This window comes from Rhinolophus ferrumequinum, chromosome 26 (genome assembly GCF_004115265.2).
Source record: "Rhinolophus ferrumequinum isolate MPI-CBG mRhiFer1 chromosome 26, mRhiFer1_v1.p, whole genome shotgun sequence".
In the NCBI taxonomy this organism is placed as follows: Eukaryota; Metazoa; Chordata; class Mammalia; order Chiroptera; family Rhinolophidae; genus Rhinolophus; species Rhinolophus ferrumequinum.
The window spans coordinates 25,217,556-25,238,507 of NC_046309.1; the positions used below are offsets into that span (position 1 = coordinate 25,217,556).

General features: G+C 41.8%; 1 protein-coding gene across 4 annotated transcripts in view; it reads left to right on the forward strand.

The window, feature by feature from the left end:
* The first annotated feature begins 6,420 nt into the window (after positions 1-6,420).
* CTTNBP2 (cortactin binding protein 2) overlaps positions 6,421-20,952 on the forward strand; it is a 135,456-nt gene continuing 120,924 nt past the window's right edge. Inside the window, exons 1-2 of one of the 4 annotated variants that reach the window (XM_033099118.1) lie at positions 6,421-6,593; positions 19,197-19,304. In XM_033099118.1, the coding sequence (XP_032955009.1) occupies positions 6,513-6,593; positions 19,197-19,304 (189 nt within the window). In that variant the 5' untranslated portion in view covers positions 6,421-6,512. Of the gene's footprint in view, positions 6,603-19,196; positions 19,305-20,952 lie in introns of all 4 variants that reach the window. The other 3 variants (XM_033099116.1, XM_033099117.1, XM_033099119.1) reach the window with 3 other exon arrangements.

The following is a 20,952-nucleotide window of genomic DNA, read 5'->3' on the forward strand; positions in this document are numbered from 1 at the left end:
CTTTTCAATCTCTAACTTTTCTCACATTTTCTGAAACCTATGCAGGCATGTCACTCTCTAGAAATAAGGGGAACATCACTACATTTTTAATACTCCTAACAGGGCGTATATATCATGGCATTATAGTCTACAGCTGAGTGTCATCCTTTATTGCCAACGTGGTTTTCCACATCTGACTATAGATGAGTTAGCAGATCAGTGCCTGGATTTTATCAATGACAACTGCAGAGTCTAAGCTAGGTTTGTCTCCACCCCCAGAATGAGAAAACAAATAATATGGTCCTGAATATAATCCAGTTCAGCAAGGGAACACTAGGAAACTTTGTTAGTTATAAACATTCTCTCTAAAAGTAAGCACATGTGGTTTTCAGTTCTAGTCATGACAGAGTAGCTAGTGTTGGGCCAATCCTCCTACTGAAAGAAACAAAATAAGTGAAACAACATATATGAAACGATGGTTAGGAGTAAGCAAGCCGTGAGGGCAGGCAGGACTTGGGGAGTGACGATTCTGGCGAGAAGGGCGAGGGTGGGAAGGGGAAGAGTTGGGGAATAAAGGTGAGTTTACTGGGCTAAGGAGGGCGAGGTGAGGACCTGGGGGTGGCCGAAGCATCTGGCATTTGAGGGACCGAGTGCCACAGAGGAACAGAAGAGAAAGAGTCTGAAAACTCGGTACACAATTTCCTGTCAAATTTTAGGCTGAATTCTAAGCCAGACACACACAGGATGAGACTTCAAGAAAGCCATGATAAAACAGCATCTCGGAGGGTTAGGAGCTGAGCAAAGATTTCACAAACAGGACACGAAACACTAACCATACAAGGAAGAGATTGGTAAAGGAGATTAGGTTATAAGTAAAAAGTGAGGCCCTAATTTACAAGTTCATGAAAATATTTTTCTTTTAGAAGCTTTGCTGCTTTATCACCCACGTTTGAACTGTGATTCCCTTTCTGTTTCTATAGCTCCAAAAATGATTCCTTACAGGAAACAGAACCGCACAGCGTGGTGTTCGTAAATGAGGTGCCTTTCCCCACTGCTCAGCTCAGGAGGTCTTGAGCAGACTCAGTTCAACACCTCCCTGGCTGCCACCTCATATTTTAAATTCTGGGAACAGGGTTCCCACCATCTTTCCAGTGGGTATCTATGGCCACACTGGGTGGGCCAAGCAGACAATGCCAGGGAAAGGTGCCCTACAATCCAGATGGCAGCATGCCCTTCGCATGGCCAGCAGCCAGGAATGGAGGCAGAAAGCTGACAAAGTGATATCCTTCACAGATATCGGAGGGAGGAAAGAGTGGTGCTAAAATACACCCCAACTGAATTGATTCTTAACACAGATGTTAGTGTTGAAAGTGACAAATCAAAAAAATTAATAAAAAAAAAAAGAAAGTGATAAATCATGAGCATTACATGATGATGGAATGATAAAGGGATGTTGACTCTGATAGTAATGGCCAGTGTGTGGCCATTTCTGGGGTTTTTTTTTCTATAAGGAAAAAATATTACATTGCTAGCATACAACTACTTCAGTGGTTAAATGTTTCTTTAATTGCCAGAATGAAACATTCCATTCCATTAAACCTTAATGTTGATTTGTCAGAATTGTTTTTCTTTATTATTCTACAAGTGACTTTGCCTTCTCTAGAATGAAAGTAACAACACCCAAGCTTCCTTTCCCCTTTCAGTTCTTGAATCAGAAATATAATTAAGCCTTCAAGTCTAGCCATGACATTGTTTTATAAATATGAATTAAATTTTATTTTTTATTTGTCAGTCAATTGAATAACTTCTGATATATGTATATATTATATTATTTCTTTTCAAATAATAACATCACATTTCCAGGTGTTTTTAAGTGAGCCCAACTGATTTGAACCCATCAAAAAATGGCGTGGTGGACAAAAAAACTATTGTCATCAAGTGAGATTTGGGATAGTGTAAGGTGGAATTTTTGTCTCAAAAATTCCAAAGATATTTGAAACTGCATTAACTGGGTGTATGGCTATGATTATGACGGTCTGGAAAATGTTGATATACTGGTTTATTTCACAGTTTTACATGGAAAAGGTATACATTTATGGCTTTTCTCCTGCTTTTTGTATCATAAGTAAATCATCACTGAGACCATCATAAATGACATCCTCATATTTATTAAAATTGAAGGGCATCATCTTTAGTTTCCTTATTAATTCTTCAAACACTACGTTTCCTTTTGTACCAAACAATACATACCCATAGATAAAAGAAAATCTCAGCTTTGGTTTTATAGCTACCTCTACACTCTTAACCAGAGGAGAAAAGGGTCTGATGTCACAACCTATTTCTATAGTTTTAAAACTTTCTAAGAAAAATAAAGCTTGCTATAATTAATGCCTAATGGTATAAACACCCCTACATTAGTGGTTGCCTAGTAACTACATAGGCTTGTGGGGTTGCTAAATATGTTGAATACACGAAACCATTCAGGTCCATTTCCAATTCAGGTGGATGAGGGGCAGCAGAGGGCCAGATTCCTTTGTTAAAATTGGTTTTCCATGAGGGTTTTGAACTAAACCATCCTTCTGCACTAAAACTTACTTTCGTAAATGACTTCTGCAGATAAGAGTCCAAATCGACAAGCAATGGTTTAGGATTTTCAAAACATTTAATAGAACAGAACCAACTCTGCTTTATTGCTATGTATTAGCCCAGTTTTTCTTCTTAGAGTGACTGGTCTGGAGAATAATGTCATTACTGTACCTTTAACTTGTCAATAACATCTTATATTTGGACACCACTTTAGCATTGAATGACCACATGCAGTTGCCAACTAGAGGTGGAGTCAAAAGGGGCTGGAAGTGATTATAATGACATATATAAGTTTAGCTTTGGCTTGCTTCCTACCTAGCAGACTTAATTTTCTAATTATGTTTTGCTTTAGCTTAGGTAAAATTAGCTTGCATTCCCTTGGCACAGACCAGCTGCAGTGGAGAAGGCCTTCCAAAACCATAAATTGTTGACAAGAGTGGCTAACTAAACTAGGATTCAGTTTACTGAGTAAAATGTACGAAGAGCCTAAGTACACGTAGATAATGACAAGCTGACTATGAGGGAATGTAGTTAGGTCATATGAAGACTCATTTCTGGCAATGTCTTAGTTTCAAAAAAAAATAGAAACAGGGCCCTGAAGCTCATTTGCGCTCTGTTAGAGTTCCTGACGTCGAGCTTTGGGGCTAGCTAAGTTGGCAGCTGCGGTGTAGACAGGGATAAGCGTGGTCTGCAATATTTATATTGTATAACTACAGCCTTGTGGATACAGTCTCGAAAGGATTTGCTACTCAGTAATTTTGTCATTTGGCAATACTAAGACATGATAAGGCATGGTTTGCTCTTTGGAGTTTACATAATGTCATTTAACTGAAATAAAGAATTCTCTTATAATCTGAGGGAAACTGTTCTAGGATATCCTTTGTCTTTTCACAAGGGAGGAAGCATCCCTTGCTTCATTATATGTAACTCTCTGGGTTTTTGGTTTAGTGGGTTGGAAGATGTGGCTGGTGTGGCCAAGCCCATGGTTTAATCAGAAAACCACTTGGCTCCTCCACCACAATCTGCATTCCTAGCTGCAGCGACCCATTTCATTGGTCTTCAAAGAGAATCTTGAACAGTGTGCGCGGTAGCTGAGCACAAACACTTCCATGCCCCAGGTCAGGAAATAATTTGTCTTAATTCATTTGTCAGGTCATTCACTTCATTATGTTAAAGAGAAGACAATGTCACTAATAGTTTTCTCTGCTTGCAATGGATTCAGCATCTCTTCTTTCATTTTAATGCTGAAAGCAACTTACTGATTAAAAATCATTTTTCATTTTTGTTATAGGGATTTCTTTTCTTCCTGCTTATACTTTCAACTTTCTTCTTTTCCCCTGCCTTTCAGAAATTTTCACTCTAGCCCTGGGATGTCTTTTTCTTTCTTTCTTTCTTTCTTTCTTTCTTTCTTTCTTTCTTTCTTTCTTTCTTTCTTTCTTTCTTTCTTTCTTTCTTTCTCTTTCTTTTTCTGTTTAATGAAGCTTTAAAAGATTTAATTTCTGGAGCCATCAAGTCACTACCCTTTCAGATCTATTTGTTTTGACTCTAATACCTTAGAGCCTGTCTTTGTACAAAGAAAGTCTTTCAGAAAGAGTTAATTTGCAGTCTCAATCTCAAGAGAGGCTAATTCTTAGGAGAGAATTTAAACCAGCAAGTGTCTCCTGGTAGAGAAGCAGCCAGGGGACCAGCCCAGTGGTGAGAGAGTGAACTCCTAGGATGCTACTTCTACTTCTGTGCAGTAGGATGGGACATTCCTTCCACCCTGGGCAGTGGTCAGTGGCAGCTTTAAGGTAGAGACAAAATGCTGTTTATTTTCCTTCCTACATCCTGGATTTTAGCAGTTAAAAAAAATGTACTGTCCTGTGAGTTTTTTCCCCTGGTTTTCATTTTGCCAAAAAAAAAGGAAGTGAGAGGGAAGAAACTGCTCAGGGATTGATTAATTGATTCCTTTTCCTTTGTGACATGCTTCTGCTTTAATTGTATTTAGACTAATAGAAGCTATTTCTTCCCAATGATGTTTTTTTAATTGAGCAGCATGTATAAAGTAATTGGCATTTGCTTCCCAGAAATATTGTCATGTCATAGTCTTAATTCTTATCCCCCAAGTGAAGTTTATTATTTTATTCTTCCCGCACCCCCCAACCAGAAGTGAATGAATTTCTTGGGTAGCAATTCAACCACAACATCAAGTATCAGTATCAAGAAAATTCATTGCCTTGTGATGTGTGAAAGCACATTTTGAAAAGAACAAGGAATGCTTTTGGCTCCAACTTTAAATATTTTACTATCAGTCCAGCATCTAAGTTTTACTGTCAAATGCTTTTCTTTCATCTTATAAGGAATCTAGTTATTATCATATCGAGCAATTTCAGAAAGAATGTTGATAAAAGAAAGTGGTATAATGAACAGGGAGAAAAAGCGTAGGGCTAAGAGGAGGAGGGAGTAGCTATCACAGTAAGGTCCAAGAAAATAAATCAGTGAGCACCTTGCTTATAGAATTCCCAGGAGGTACTTTCTAAACCTGTGACCCTTAACCCCAGGGTTCCAGGTGAAAGTTCTTTCTTGATGTAGACCCATTGTGGAAGGGAACACTTTACAACTTATTGATGAGCCCTTTCAGAGCCTTTGCAGAAAATATTTTTTCTGCGCTCGTTTGTGTCATATTTAGATCCAATTTGGAAAGTGAAGCAATTAAAGTGTCAAAACCTTTCATTAGGAGTCTGCAATTTAAAAAAACAAAAGCGCTTTTCACCTGTGACCCTTGGACTGAACATCCTAGTCATTCATCTTACAGAATTTCGAGTCCAGGATTTGGTTGCTGTTTGATTTTATTTCTTTGAGACACAGTTTGAATGCTTCCATTTGATTTTGTGCTTTCAACACATTTTTGGGATCTGGTGATTTGGGAAGGCCTGTACCATATGGTCCTGATAAGGTGATAGATTTTCATATCCTGGAAATTGGCAGGAAAGGGTAAGATCTGAATCAGATGTGAGAAGGGAAAATTAAGAATTTGGGCCTAACTTACTCATCTCACAAAATATCTTCTAAGACTTGTACTTCCCATAAAATCAATTTTAAAGAAAAATTTTTTTTTGGGGGGGGGCCGGAGGGGGCTGTGTGTGCATGTCCTCACCACATGGGGGTAATTCTTTCCATTTCTCTTAAAAGTAGAGAGCCTCTTTCTACAAGTAATGGCACTTAACATTTCTTGGTTAGCCCTTAAGAAAATATCTCAGACTCGAAGGGTTAAAGAGGGACCCTGCTTCACCTTTCTTGAAAAAGATTGTGCAGAAAGATATGGGCCCAGGGAGCAGACACAACGTAAAAAGGGTAGCAGGACACATTTTCACTTGGGAGTTGATGGTTTGGGGAGAAACATGAGAGGCAACGACACAATAAAACAAAACAAAACACCAAGAAGGTGAAGACGCCCTGGCTGCAGTCTTGCAACAAACAAACAAACTTAAGCAAAAAGAACAGGGTGCCTCCCGTGATTCCTAGCGGTGGGCTAGACGGGACTGAAGTGAAGGATTTTCTTTATCCTACAGAGTTCAGATTCAGGAGGCCTGACATTTCATCCGCTCGGCGTGTGCACCGCTGGCTTGCTGGGGAAGGGGCCGGGCGAATCACGTTTTGGGCTCTTTCTTCCCTTCACCGCAACGGGGGGCTGTGATTCCCCATCTGCGCGCGGGGCCAGAGCCGGGCCTGGGCGTCCGCCCGTTTCTCGTACCTGCAGCGATCAGCCGGGGGACTGCCGGGCGCCGGGCGGGGGCGCCCCAGCGCGCAGCGGGTTAAGGCGGCGGGAGCGGCGCCGAGGGGCGGAGGGGGCGGAGGGAGCGCGTCCGCGTCCCCGGCCCGCAGCGGGTTACGCGCCGCCCGCGCGGCGAGGGCTGAACCCGGCGCCGCCGCTCCGAGCTCGCATTCGGATCCGCTAGAGCAGGAAGATGGCGACGGACGGCGCGAGCTGCGAGCCCGACTTCTCCCGCGCCCCCGAGGACGCGGCGGGGGCTTCGGCGGAGGCGGCGGTAACCGAGGTCCAGGGATGGGCGCGGGGACAGAGGAGACGCGGGCCGGGGTCACGTCCGGCGTCCCGGGGCGCTCCACCAGTCCGGGCGGCCCCCTCCCCGGGTGCCCCCTCCTCAGGGTGCCTTCATCGCCAGAGGCCAGTCCCTGTGGGGTGGGGTGGCCCCCCGGGCTGGGGATCGCTCCTGTCCTTTCCGAGCCCCCTGGGCTGCTGCCCGGCGGGAAGCGGCCGGGTCTGCCGGGTGCTCAGGGCTCCCTGCGTGCGCCCGGTGCGACCCCCAGGCCCACTCCTCCCTCGCTGCAGTCGGCTTTGGCCAGGGGCGAAAGCTGGGGTGTGTTTCCTGGCGAACTTGAACCCCCATTGTTCGCCTCTCGCGCGCGTGGTTGTGGGCGCGTGTCTCCGGGGTGCCTGGTACCTCTCAGCGGACCCAGGAGAGCAGCGAGGGGAAGGCGGGTCATCGCCGAGCAGGTGTGGGGATGCCCATTGTGTGTGTGTCCGTGTGCCTGAGGCCCCCCGGGCCAGGCGCCGTGCCCCGCTGTGGGCAGTGCTGCGCTGAGCGCCGGGTCTTTGGGTTCTAGCTGGCGGCGCTGCCCCATCACTTGGTGTGTGGGGGAAGAGGCGCGGGGGAAGGTGCCCTCGTTCTTCCTAAGTAGGTGCCCGGGCGAGGTGGAGGATCAGCACCTGGTAGCAACACATTGTTCTCCTTCGCTGGGGTCTAGAAATCGTATGAGCTTCCACCATCGCTGGTCCCCACTTTCACCCCCAGAATATCCCCTTGCACAGTCTCAGTGGTGGTTTCCAGCCCCTACCGTGGGGGAGGGCTGGACCCACATTTCCTGGGTAAAAACGTTCTCCGGGTTTGGGAAGCGGCTTTGCAGGAGCTGCGAGGATCTGCAAAGAAAGGCAGCTCTGGGAGCGCCTCCCACCTATGGCGCGATCCCACCCGCCAGATTCCGGGTGGGATGGAGTGAGAGGAGTATGGACGCTGCTCAGTTCTTTCTGTGACCTGAGCAGAATTGGTGCTGGAGCAGCAGAGGGCAGGGCCAGGTGTAAACAGCCAGGGCTGCTTTAACTTCCTCCCTCTCGGTTTGGAGGAAGGGCTTACTGGAGCCGGAGAGGAGAGATGTGGACGAAGCTGCTTGGGCGGGAGAGCAGCCGAGCCTGGGAAAGAAAAGAGAAACGGAGAGAAGGAAAGGAGGAGGAGGAGTGCAGCTGGTTTCCCGCTTGTGAAACTGGCAAGTTTTGATGTGAAACTGGCAAGTTTTGATGTGAAACTTTTAGTAAAATTGATTTTTCATTCTTTACTTGGAAGATGTGAACTTATCTTAAGATTTCCAATGAAACCTGCCTGCCTGTGATGCAGTGAGTCAGTCCCCCTCTGTGAAGCACTGGAAGGCAGCTTGCTATTAATACAGCACGCCTCTCTGGGAAGTTGAAATGACTGGGTGCCTTCATCCCCGAGAGACAGTAACAGGAGGGGAAAGAAGGGTGCGGGGGTGTATGTGTTGTTTCCCAGGAAGGTTGGATTCATTTAATCTACTTAGAACTGGCTTCTTTCTACCACCCGCAGTATTTTAATCACCTGACAATTAAACCAAACCAAAACATCTGATTTATGGTCTGTAGCTGATCTATAGTTTTATTTGGTTAGATTGTAAACAGAATCTTGGACGCCAGGCAGATTTGTGTGTTAACAAGCCCAGTGTTCCCTTTCTGCTGCTGAAATTTTCCAGGAGTCCAATTTTCAGACTGCGTGTAGGTGGGGATTTGATCATTTCACCCTGGTTAGTGGGAATAGTCCTGGGGAATCTGTGAAAGCGAACTCGTTTGTTATTTCCATAGAATTCTTTAGGGTTCCGAGGAGATGCAATGAGGATTCTTAATTTAATATATATATATTTTTTTAATTTTTAAATAACTTTTGACATTTTAGTAAAATTTTGATGATGGCCTCTATGCAGTGAACTCAACATTTAATTTTCGTTAAGGTATAGTCCTCCCGTATCAGCCACTTGTCCTATAGACTCATTTTTAAATTGAAGAAAAGCTAGGTTGAGGAATATTTTTCATAACTGCTCCTTATCTAATGATTAAAATTCAAAGGCATTTTTATGCATTTTGGGTTAGTGGCAACTGAGGACTTAAATCCTTTTTGTTTTTAGTGAATTTTTTTTTTCCATTTTAGAGATTTATTTCACTTCAAATTGGTTTACATACTATGGATTTTTATGTGTACATTTGGCAATAATGAGCCAATGGAAATGCCAAAGCAGTAGGCTATTTTTGAAAGTGAGTGTTTTCACTAAGTTTTGACTATTTAGATTGTTGCTTAGAGACAAGTTTAATTTATAGTTATCAGCTTAATCTGATTTTCAGTGGAAGGTTTTAAATTTAGTTTGTGATTCTGTTCTTAGCTGTTTAAATTCTGAAAGCATCCCAAGTGTAAAGCTGGGTAACAGCTACATTATTCGACAGCATCATATTAATAGTTTTTGCTGTGAACCATGCCGAGAGACCTGGGTTATTTTCAGCGCCTTGGCCAAATGTGATGACTTTTATAGGCTATGTTGCTATTTGTAGCCTGAAAATAGCTCCTGGTGGATAAGCAGTATGGAAAACAGAAATCTTTCTGTTTTTTATTTCACCAAAGAATTTAAGAGTTGAAGGAAAATGGAGCTCTTTTTAGAGCTTTGTTTCAGAAGCTGACCAACATTCCTGTCAGTCTGAGCTTTTCTGGAGCAGCTACTGTGCAAAAAGGAGATAAACATTTTGTTGCAGTGATAGTGATAAGAAAAAAACTTCAACAATGATTTTGTTAAGAATGTGCAATAGTAATGTCAAATTAACAGCTAGCACTTTGAAATTTTTGTTTCCAGTGACAGTATTTAATATAAATGCAATGAAAAGAACCTTCTTAGCCAATTTGCTAATCTTTCTTAAAAGCAAACAAACAAGAAAAAACAACTAAATTATAGTTATATGGCAGTTACAGAGTATTGGAAGTTTCATAGCATAATTCGGAAGTCAAACATCTAGATTTAACACACATTACTGAACACTTATTGGGATGGAGTCATCATGTCACATTTTTGCTGTCCTCAAGTAACATATTTCAGTGTAGAAACTGAACATATGAGGTCTGACAATTAAGTTCACAAACTCATTCTAGAAAAACTGCTATATACCTCTGTTGAATATCACTACAGTCACCTTCAAAGTACTCCCCTTGGGAAGCAATGCACCAATGCCAGTCCCTAGTCCACCCTTCAAAGCAATTTTGGTACTCTTTCTGAAATCGCCATCAGAACTGTTGTCATATTACCCTTTATGTCCTGAATGCCATGAAAATGTCTTCCTTTCAATATTTCCTTGATCTTCCGGTAAAGAAAGACATCACTGGGGGCCAGATCAGGTGAGTAGGGAGGGTGTTCCAATACAGTTATTTGTTTACTGGCTAAAAACTCCCCCACAAACAGTGCTTTGTGAGCTGTTGCATTGTTGTGATGCAAGAGCCATGAATTGTTGGCGAAAAGTTCAGGTGGTCCGACTTTTTCACGCAGGCTTTTCAGCTCTTCCAAGTAGTAAACTTGATTAACTGTTTGTCCAGTTGGTACAAATTCCTAATGAATAATCCCTCTGATATCAGAAAAGGTTAGCAACATCGTTGCAACAATTTTGTGAAGGTAATTGTCAGACCTCGTATTCCAAGGAATTAAATCAGAGATGATGTTGTCATGAGAGGCACAAATGATTTGCATTAGAAGTTTGGGGAGGAAGGGTCATGGAGAGGAGGGCTAGTGGAAGGTTCTGAAAACATTCCACAGAAGGATGGCATTTGAGCGGGGTCTTGATATATAAGAAGGGCTTGGACAGAGAGACCAGATGCAGGAGGCTGTGTCCAAGTGTGGCTGGTTTCTAGGATGCCTTGAGAGGTTACCTGGGGCATCTGTGAGGGGCTTTCAAAGTTGAGCCTGGAAGTTTCTATTTCAGTCTCATTTCTGTGCTTTAGAAAAATTGCCTAGAAATTGAGGTAACAGACTAAAATATTTCCCCAAGATGAGAATACAACTGCTTTCAACATGATGCTTTTCATTCTGCTTTTTTTCCTTCTTAAATAATAGATTGTATGTTTCTGTTTGTGCCTTTTTTTTTTTTTGGACTTTATTGTTATTGTTGGTATCATTATTAATATATTTCTCAGAGGAGCAATTTTGATTAGAGAAAAGCAATTTGTCCTCTCTGTGATTGAATCCATACCTAGGCTAGATGCCAGCTGGTTCTATCCTGTTGTGTCTCAGGTAACTTCGTAGGTGAGAGAGTGTTTCACAGACTTAGTACTCAGTCAGCCATTTACAAGTATCAGCTGTTTATCATGGGGACAGCAAGGCCGTGGGCCGGAGGAAGCAGCCTCCACGGTCAAGAAGAGCTGTGTGGGTTTGTTTGTAAAGAAAGCAAAGGTAGCTTAGCCCCCATACCAGGCACAGGGGAGGTGCTATCAATATTTATTGAATGAAGGAAATGAACACCCACCAAGAAGCTGTGTCACAGTACTTAATCTTGATTCACTGATTGACTGTGTGTGTTACCAGATTGTAATGAAACTACTGGCCTGGGCGTTGTAATAATTAACGTAGCCACTATAGCTACTTTCTTTCTGAAAGATGACCCTGGCGCTTTTTTGATTTTCATTTGTCTATTGTCCCTGTCTTTCTGAATGACATTTCAAATACTTTGCAGATTTTAAACAATGAATTTAATATCCAACATTATTAGTTTTCCCTTTAAAATTTTTTTTCTCTTTAAAATACTGATTGAGGCTGGGAATGATGGTGGTGGGATAATAACCACGCCGCTCGCATCTGGAATTCTTCCATTAAGAGAGTTAAGGCCAAACCACCCACTGAGGTGTGGAGGTGCTGGTGATCCAGAAGGGGTCACAACAGAAATGCAGGGGCATTCGGAAACAGGGAAAGGGAATAACAGAAGAGATGAGGCAGGAAGAAGGAGGTCAGGCAGGGCTTTGGAATCGTCTACAAATAGCCAGCAATGTGGGTATTGAATGTGCCTAGGAAGGATGGAACGCTTTGTGTCCCTTCTGCCCTCACATCCTTTGCCACTGAAGAATGTCTGAATGCTGCTTTAGAAGACGTGAGTTGAATGTATTGATTGTGTTCTCTATTGGAGCTCCTTGGTAAGACATTATATATGTAGCATAGTAAAGGAAACTTTGACAGTTAGGTACAGAAATGGGAAATGGTTATAAGAGAAACTTTGACAGTTAGGTACAGAAATGGGAAATGGTTATAAGAGAGAGAGATGACGATGATGATGGTGACATTGATAACAAAGGATTTTCTGAATTTTAGTTTCATCTGTTATAAATAACTTACACAGAAGTAATGAGGTCATAGTAGTAATGCTGCGCACAATATGATGTCATCCGTGTAGAAATCCTGATATTTAGGGGGAAAATGCTGTTAGAATGAGTTGTTTGCAAATAACCAAACAGGTTGAGGATGAGTTTAAAATGTTATTACAGTAAGTGCAGTATAGCCAAGGTGACATTGCTAGGTGGAATGGATACTTGTTTGCAAATGATTTGGCTTTGACCTTTTGATATTTCATTGAAAAGGCCTGAGCTCTCCCACAGAAGGGCTCCGTAATTGCAGGAACGTCCCTTAGCTGTCCCCGTTTCACAGCCAGCATGCTGTCATTGGCCACCTACAGATAATGGAGGTGATACCTCCAGGCCGTGAGAAGCGTCTGAGAGGACAGCTACGGGACCGGATGCCAGCTTGTATGTGGAGGCAACCCATGTCCCACGCCGGCCTGACGTAGAACAGCTGAGTTAGGATGGAAATGGATATTCGTTTCATCTGAGTTGCGGCCCTCTTTTTCCAAAGAGGAAATGGAGACTGAGAGGAGATCTGAAAGGAGGAAAAGAGGTTGCTGTACTTGATTATCAGAGGCTGCCATCCCGGCTCAGCCACTTTTCTGCTTTTTACACACACACACACACACACACACACACACACGCACGCACGCGCACGCCTGTGCGTTTTCTCAACTTAAAATTAGTTCCATCCATTACCAGCTTCCTTCCTGACATTCTGTTCACTTGTCACCTTTACCTTCTCCCAGTCTGCTGAGTTGCTGGTCTTGCCTGAAAAACCCAGGCGGTGTGTTTGATTTAAGGTGTGTGGCCGTGGGGAGCTGAGCCCATGTTTTCAGTGCCGCTGTTAGAGGCACACACGGAGTTGCCCTGTTAGAGTCCTCTACATGGTTTTTGAAACAATGTATGAAAATGTTGGATTGTCAGTTACTTAGTTGCCCTGAGATTGAGCCATAGCATTGTATCTTAGTAACATTGATATGTCATTTACATGCTTTGTGCTTTTATCCTGAGTGAAATATTAGGTATTTTATATCAAAAGATGAGGGCAAACATGTTAGGTAAAATCATGTAAAGGTGTGCTACGCTTGCTGTCCTGACACACCTAATAGGGGTGAGAAAATAGGAAATTAATACAGATAAGTAAGTTTAATATAATGAGAAAATACACAAGGCAGGAAGGACATGATTAATTGCCAAATGAAGGATTAGAACAGACTCCAGACTGAACTGAGAGAACGAGAGATTTCTGGAGTCTGGAAAGGCATAAAAGTGGGGTTTGAGCTGGGTCCTAAAGATGAATTAGAGGAGAAAGAAGGATTGGGAAGAATGAAATCAGAGGTATGCAAACCCAGTCAGGAACACGCTTTCCTCTGTGCAGAGACAAATCGGGAGGAAGAGTCTCAAAGTAAGACATAGCTACAGAGGTTTGAAATAGTTTTCAAGTGTGCAAACATGTACTTTTCTTCATGAAAATCCTTATAATTGTCTAAATTCACATTTTCTTAATATTGTAAAGTTAAATATTGTAATGTTAATATTATAAATCCTGAAAAGTTGGGTTTAATTTTTTCACAGTTTTGATAGTCTTCAAACTTTGATTTTCGTCTTGAAATCTCGAGATGAGTTTCACTGCTTTGTCCTTCTTTACAGCCTTTCTTATTCATCCCCAGAGCATAAATCTTGTGTGCACAGAAAGTCCTAAAAGCATTATTATTTATTAGCATGTACTATTAAACTGGGAAGAAAATGCATTTCTGTAACTTCTGAGCAAAGAAACAAAATTAGTTTTCCTCAAATATTTTTCAAAGATTTGAGGGAACGACTTAAATTTCCTCAGTCCAGTAAATGAGTTACCCTGATTGTATGTGAAATCAGGACATTTGGGGGCTGGACAAGATTTAGAAATTGCTTAGTACATTCTCCTTTTATCACTGACAAACCTGACATCCTAAGAGATGACATCACATCCCACCAGTCCTTCTGCCTTCTTAGGGACACCACCTTCCCTCCCACTGGTACATTCATGGATAAAAAGTAGGCACAACCCACTGGATTTGCAACTGGAAATGTTCTTGGTGTCTGTGGAAAGAGCCAGAGGCCATGTCTCGCTTTGCGTCTGGTCACTAGATTTTCACCGTAACTGATGTTTGGTCAAAGAGCTGAGGGACATTTCTGCCTCCGTGGCTCATAGTATTTCCCAAAGGCTTTTCGGCAGCTATCAATGTGTTGACTCCATTAATTCTTAAAGATTTTGGGGAGGGTCTTCTGGCCCTGTTTGTCTCTGACTGTTGAATTGCACACATAAACCTAATATTGTGTGTGGAGGGGGCGGGGAGAATGGTTGTGGATCATACTTGGTATTAACCTATGTTCGGTTTTGGCAATTTAAGATGACAGTTCAGCCTTTTCCCTCTTTTCTCTCTCAGCCTATTTGAAAAAATAGAGAAGCATGCCCTCCCCATGCCCACCCCAAGTAATTCAGAGCTATTGAAAACTGCTGTTTGGGGTCGTGTTTCCTCCTCAGTTAATATATATATTTATATATATATACATATATATATATATATACACATATATATAAAATATACTTATATGTGATGTATATTGTATATTTTTATATATATAATATATACATGTTATATACCAGGGGTGCCAAAAATGTATACACGTGACTTCTAGTCATCTTTTGTTATTGGTATATGTTGAGTAGTACAATTTTAATACAGTTTTTTCTTTCTTAAAATGTGTATACATTTTTTTGAGATATATATATATATATATATATATATCCAAAAATATGTATATATTTGTTTCTGTCTCAGAGAAGGCTTTCTCTCTATTTGATGACTAGACTGTGGATTAGTTTAAGCTGCCTGTGCCTGATTTCTTTTTTAATAAGTTGGTTTTTTAAAAAATTTTATTGGGGAATATCGGGAAACAGTGTGTTTCTCCAGGGCCCATCAGCTCCAAGGCGTTGTCCTTCAATCTAGTTGTGGAGGGCGCAGCTCACTGGCCCATGTGGGAATCAAACTGGCAACTCTGTTGTTCAGCGCTTGCTCTCTAACTATCTGAGCCATCTGGCCGCCCCCTGCTCATGCCTGATTTTTAAAATTCAGTATTGAGAAGCACTTTACCTGGCAAAACATCAAATCTGACAGGCAGAAGTTGAAGTCTAGCAGGGTTTTATTTGTTTGTTTGTTGTTTTTTTGTTTGTTTTTGAGTGCCTTGCCATTACTAATAGATGAAATCTGGAATATGTTTTGTTAATTAGGACAAGCAAGTGAAGTCTAATGATAAATCTTCGTCTGTGAACTTGTCTGCTGTAATTTTTTTTTTTTTTTTTTAGGGGAAGGGGGGAGATTGTGTCATGTTTTCACAGGTGCCCTGTGCAGATCCTACTTTTTTATGTGAGCATGGCATTTAGATCTGTCCTGACTTATATCTTTCTTTTGTAAATTAGGTTATCATGTTAGTGTTTTTAAATATTAAATTTATTTAAAATATACAGAGGATGGGAGACAACTGTTGGAGTTTATGGATTTGTTTATGGCATAGATTATGGTGATGGTTTCATGGACGTATACTTACCTCCAAACTTATCAAGTTGTGTACATTCTATATGACAGCACTTTGTATGTCATTCATACTGTAATAAAGTGGTGTAAAATATTATAAGATTTATAACAATTATTCTGCTCTTAAACCAAGAAACCTTAATTATTTTTTCTATATCTAAGTACTTTTGTACAAGATGTGCTGTCAGATCAGGTAAACACCACTTCTTACAGTTTTACAATAATACAGTATTTAATTGGGATTTTTGCTCTTGGGCATCTGCATTTTTCTAAAAATTCCAAAATGCTTTGTATTTATTTGTAAAGTACCTGGAGTCTTACGACTGATGACATGTTTTCGTATACTTTCTTCTATTCTGTTTTGACAGAATAGGGGATGGAAACATCAAACACTGGAGAATGACAATTTGAAAATATCATTATAATATTTTTATTACTGAAGACCAGGAAGTGGTAATGGTATTGGTGAGGAAACAGGTGAGAGGCATAGGGGACAGAGCTGCAGGCAGGCAGACACACTATATACTGAAAGTAACACGTTTTTTAAGTAACACATCACTTAATGCGTTGTGATGGGTGACAGACTTTTTTTTTTAATATTTCTATGTAACATGATCTATGGTTTAGCAAGAGCCCTTGAGACGATATTTTTCATTTTAATGAATTTACCCTTTTTACTGAAGGTGGTATATTAAAACACAGAAGTGTTGGCTGCAGGTCACATGCTATGATGTTCCTGATGGTAGAACCGGGGCAAGCTCTTCTGACTCTAATATGAATAAGAAGTTTGGCAATGTGTTTCATAATTTAATAGTTTTTAAAATGGAGTACTTTGCTTATGAAGCTTCGGGGAAACAAGAACAATAAAATATACAATTAATTAAAATCTTTACCACCAGCAGCAGCATTAATAAAACATTACCCTCTAAAGCACTTAAGAATTGCAGCTTACTCTGCCATCTCAGTGGGAAAAACCAGGATAAAAGAGTCTGTCTTTCATCATAGTTAATAAAGGGAGTTATTGGACTTGGGCTGGTAGGTTTTCAGAGAAATAGGCTTATAGCCAACATCCCACTCCTCCCTACATAAAACATCCAGATGCTCTTAGCTTTAATAACAAACACCCACCTTTATTTATCACTATTTCATTTATATGTTTTTGTTTAATCCTCACAAGAACTTTGCGGGGTAGATGTTAGGTTTTCAATTATGGAGATGCAAAACACAGACACTCGTAAGTTACAGAAATGCTTCTCCAAGTTTAGTCCAGTAGCAGGAGCAGGAACTTGTCAGAAGGGCAAATTCAAGGCCACACATCAGACACCTGAACTGGAAACTCCAGGGCTGGAGTTTAAGCAGTCTGTTAATAAGGCCTCCAGGGGATTTGTACCTGTGTCTGAATTTAAGAACTATGGGTTGGGAGACCCATGGGACACCACTATGAGTATGTCGTGGGAGCCGAATTTGAGTCCAGCTGTGGATTTTACTTTTCATAAAGCACATCTCCAAGTTCACCCTCTAAGCAAGGGCTTCCCAGAATACCCATACTTCAGGCTTGCTATAGCTTTTTCTTTTCTCTTTTTTCATCCTTAGCTCTTGCCTTTCCAAATAACTGCTCTGTCTCATGTATGTGCAAAAAGAACAAATTTAAGTTGAAGATCCTTTAAAAATCTTCGTTCGGAGAATGAGCTAGCTTTGGTCTCTTTCTCCCTGATACCATTACTATAATCCTCCAAAAGGATCCTTTGAAACGGAGAAGTTTCCGATCATGGCTGTCTGAAAGGCCCTGGAACCATTTGCGGTCTTGCCATGTTTACTTCCTGTCATCACAGGGATAACGTGGGGTCAGGTACATAGGTGCTAACCTACTTCTTTGCAGCCGATTGATAGGATGACACTATTTTTCATCTCTAGGATGCGGGCACGGTGTTGGCGAAGTGTGTGGAGGGGTCAGGCGCTTCGTTGGGGTCCTGTCATTTCCTGGTTGCATGATCTGGGCACATTATCCAACCTCTCTGAGTTTGGTTTTCTTACCTGAAACAGAGAGGATTAGATTACCTTACAGATTAGGTTTGGTTTTTTGAGAATACTTTGGAAACCACTGGGCTCTATGCAAATGTTAACTGATGTTCTGGAATGTCCTGAAGAAAGGCTCCTGAGATTGGGTCCCCAGATATCTTTGGGGGTGAACGTGTGCTCCCCGCCCTCTGATGGTGACTGGGTTTATCAATCGAGTCTCTCCACAGAAGGGTGAGTCTCTCCACGGAAAGGTGCCGCAGAGCGAGTGCTGGGGAGGGAGCTTAGTCTGTGGAAGACTCAGCCAGGCTGAGCCTTGGACGGGCTACCTGATCGCTCTCAGCTTCATCTGGAACATGGCTGATGAAGACCTGCTTGTAAAACGTGCTGTGCGAATAGCAGGCAGAGGAGACAGAAGACTTGGGAATAGGTAGATCAGTGGGATTTAACGCGGTGAGACTGGATGTAGTCACCAGGGGAGGAATGTGGAGAAGACAGCGGGGCTGGAAGGGTGATGGGTGAGGATTATGACCCCCAGTGCCCTGGTGCCAACGCCTTGTGGTGTAGCTGAGTCCCCGGAAAGGCTCATTGACTCCAACCCCAGCCTGCCTTTGCAATGGCAGGAAGCTGCAAGGAGTGGCATTGCCTGCGGAAGCATTTGCCAGCCATATAAAGGGGTTCCAGACTCACTGGACAGTATGCCCAGATAATGAATGTGGGTGGTGGGCCAGGACTCTTAAAAGTACATATGCCTGCCCTGTGTGTGTGTGTGTGTGTGTGAGAGAGAGAGAGAGAGAGAGAGAGAGAGAGAGAGAGAGAGAGAGCGAGCGCGAGCATTTTCCTGCTAAATGGGCTGCTGCTACTTGGCTCTGTGTATTATTACCTTGTGGGAATCTCGGGTTACCCAGCCATCTGAATTTTAAAGAGAAGCCAGAAATCTGGATTTTTTTGGTGACATCTTTAGATTTTTTTTTTTTTTTTTTTTTTAATGCTGGCTGACTAAAAGAACCAAAACACTTTGTGGCCCAAGTAACACACATCTGTGGGCCACATTGGCTGTAGGCTGCCAGCTGGTGGCCTCTGCTGCAGTGTTCTGTAAACATGACCTGTGGTTATTGGGTGTCCTGGAATTTATAGTAACCTCCCAGGAGCCTTTACGTTGGGGCCCTTCTAGGAATGCATTCTTGGACTTTCTTGGCTACCCTCGCAACTTCTCCCCAGCATTCACTGGGCCTGTTTGATACCAACTCCTGAGACTTAAAATTTGTGTCGCAATTTGAGGAGACTGAATCTAGGTGTGCAGGCAGGCTGGGAAAATAGGGCTCCCTTAAGGAGAGATGTCTGGTATTGGTGTTCGGGCTTTTACCCCTACTCCCTGAAGGTCAGGGTGTAGATTATCTGCTGCTGAACAGGGCCCCGGGGCTTGTCGGATTCAGTGAGCCAGTGGGATAAAAAGGATCCATTGCACACCTGCCCCGTGTGTGTCTGTGTGTGTGGGGGGGGGGGAGGGGCTGGGGAAGGAGCGGGGGTCGTGAAGGAAAGAGCACGTTGCCTCTAAAGGGGTGGTGGTGTTCCTGGGAACAGTTTTTTCACTGCTTTTTAAAATTCTGTGTTACAGAAACAAGATTTTGATGTGGATGCGCTCAGTAAGTCAGAGCTCCGCATGCTCCTCAGTGTGATGGAAGGGGAGCTGGAGGCCAGAGACCTGGTCATCGAGGCCCTACGGGTAAGCAGGCCCCTTCCAGCCAGACCCACTCCTCATGTGTCATTGTTCCTTTTCACAGGGCCAGGGGTGAAGCTTCCTTTTCTTAATTTTTGAATCACAGAGATTTAAAATGTTACATCAGGTTCAAACTTGCCCCTCCCGCCAAACGTCAACCCATAATCTTTATGAACTCTTAACACTGAAGTTATAGGAAACTTGAGGTGTAACTCTTTTGCTGCATTAATTGATGTCAAGGTTTATTTTTCAAAACGTGCCAGAAATCCACAAAACACAAAAAGTTGATATTTTGACTATTTTACGCATTTAATAATAACAATTTGAGCTGCTTTGTATATAAATGACATTATTTTATGTATAAAAATTTCAGATGTATTCATTCAGATATATCCGACTGTTGCTGAAAAGGGGTTTTAAGCTGCATTGGTTCCCAGATCCTTTTACAGTTCGCATTTATTTAAAGACATAAGTTTTCAGAAAATTGGTAATTTGGTGTCTTACATGTATGTGAGGTTAGTGAGGAAAAACTAAGAGAATCATTTATAAAAGATGTTACTGATAATAGAGCTTTTTCCTTTATAATATAAATTATAAATGATTTCTTATTTTCAGAAACTCAGAAGAGTTAAAAGCTAAATGTATATATATATACACACACACACACACATATATATCTTCAAATAGTTTTTTTACTTTTCATCTGATCTCATAATAATTTTGAAAATTTCATAATAACTTGTGGATAATTATCTTTGAATATATTACTTAAATACCTCAATAAAGTTTGTTGTTTTTTTAAAAAATAAGGTATTAAACTTTCTCAATGCAGAATTTTCTAATTGATTTTTCCAAACCTTGCACTTGTTTTAATATGTGAGCCAAACTTAAGGTTTTTTTTTCTCTTTTATACTTAATGCTTGTATGTAATCATGTATTGGTCATTTGACCAAGACAGTTATATTCATTATAAATGAAGTATGGATATCTTTTTTCACCGGGGAGAGTGAAAACACTTTGTGTTAGAGAGTTGCTTTTAACATATGAAAGTCTGTGGAGTGAGCACCGATATGGCGGGGGCAGGGGAAGTAAGTGAGCAGTCAGACAGGATGGAGGACGGGGAGTCCTGAGAACCCCGATGTGTGGGGAAGGAGCGATCCAGTTCCTGAAAGAAGGACTTCAGTACATTTTCACAAACTGGAAATGAATGCAGTGAGGATTCTGATTATTCCTCACTCTGATAACAGAGAATGATTGCCTCAGAAAAATGGGAGTATTGTCATACCACCTGCAAGCCAACATTGAGTCGAAGGTGTTTCTTTTTGAATGACAAGCTTTGCTAAGTAGATATGTGCACAGTTTGATTGTGAGAGGTTTTCATCCTGTTTCACATTTGGATTTTGCTTGCAAATGTGTGTTTCTTAAGCAAACTCTGTGAGAGAAATGCTAAGGCAGTTTGTCACTAAAATGTGTGACCCTCAGCCTGAAGAGATACAAGGGCACAGTCACCTGAGAGGCCAACAGTGTCGCCTCTTGAAATCAAAGGGATGTGAAGGCTCCAGTTCTGCCTGAGGTATTTTTCTGTCCTTCTCTATTAACCTGTAAAAGACATCGGCACTGGCATTTCCCACTGCTCACACGACCGTTTAAGAGT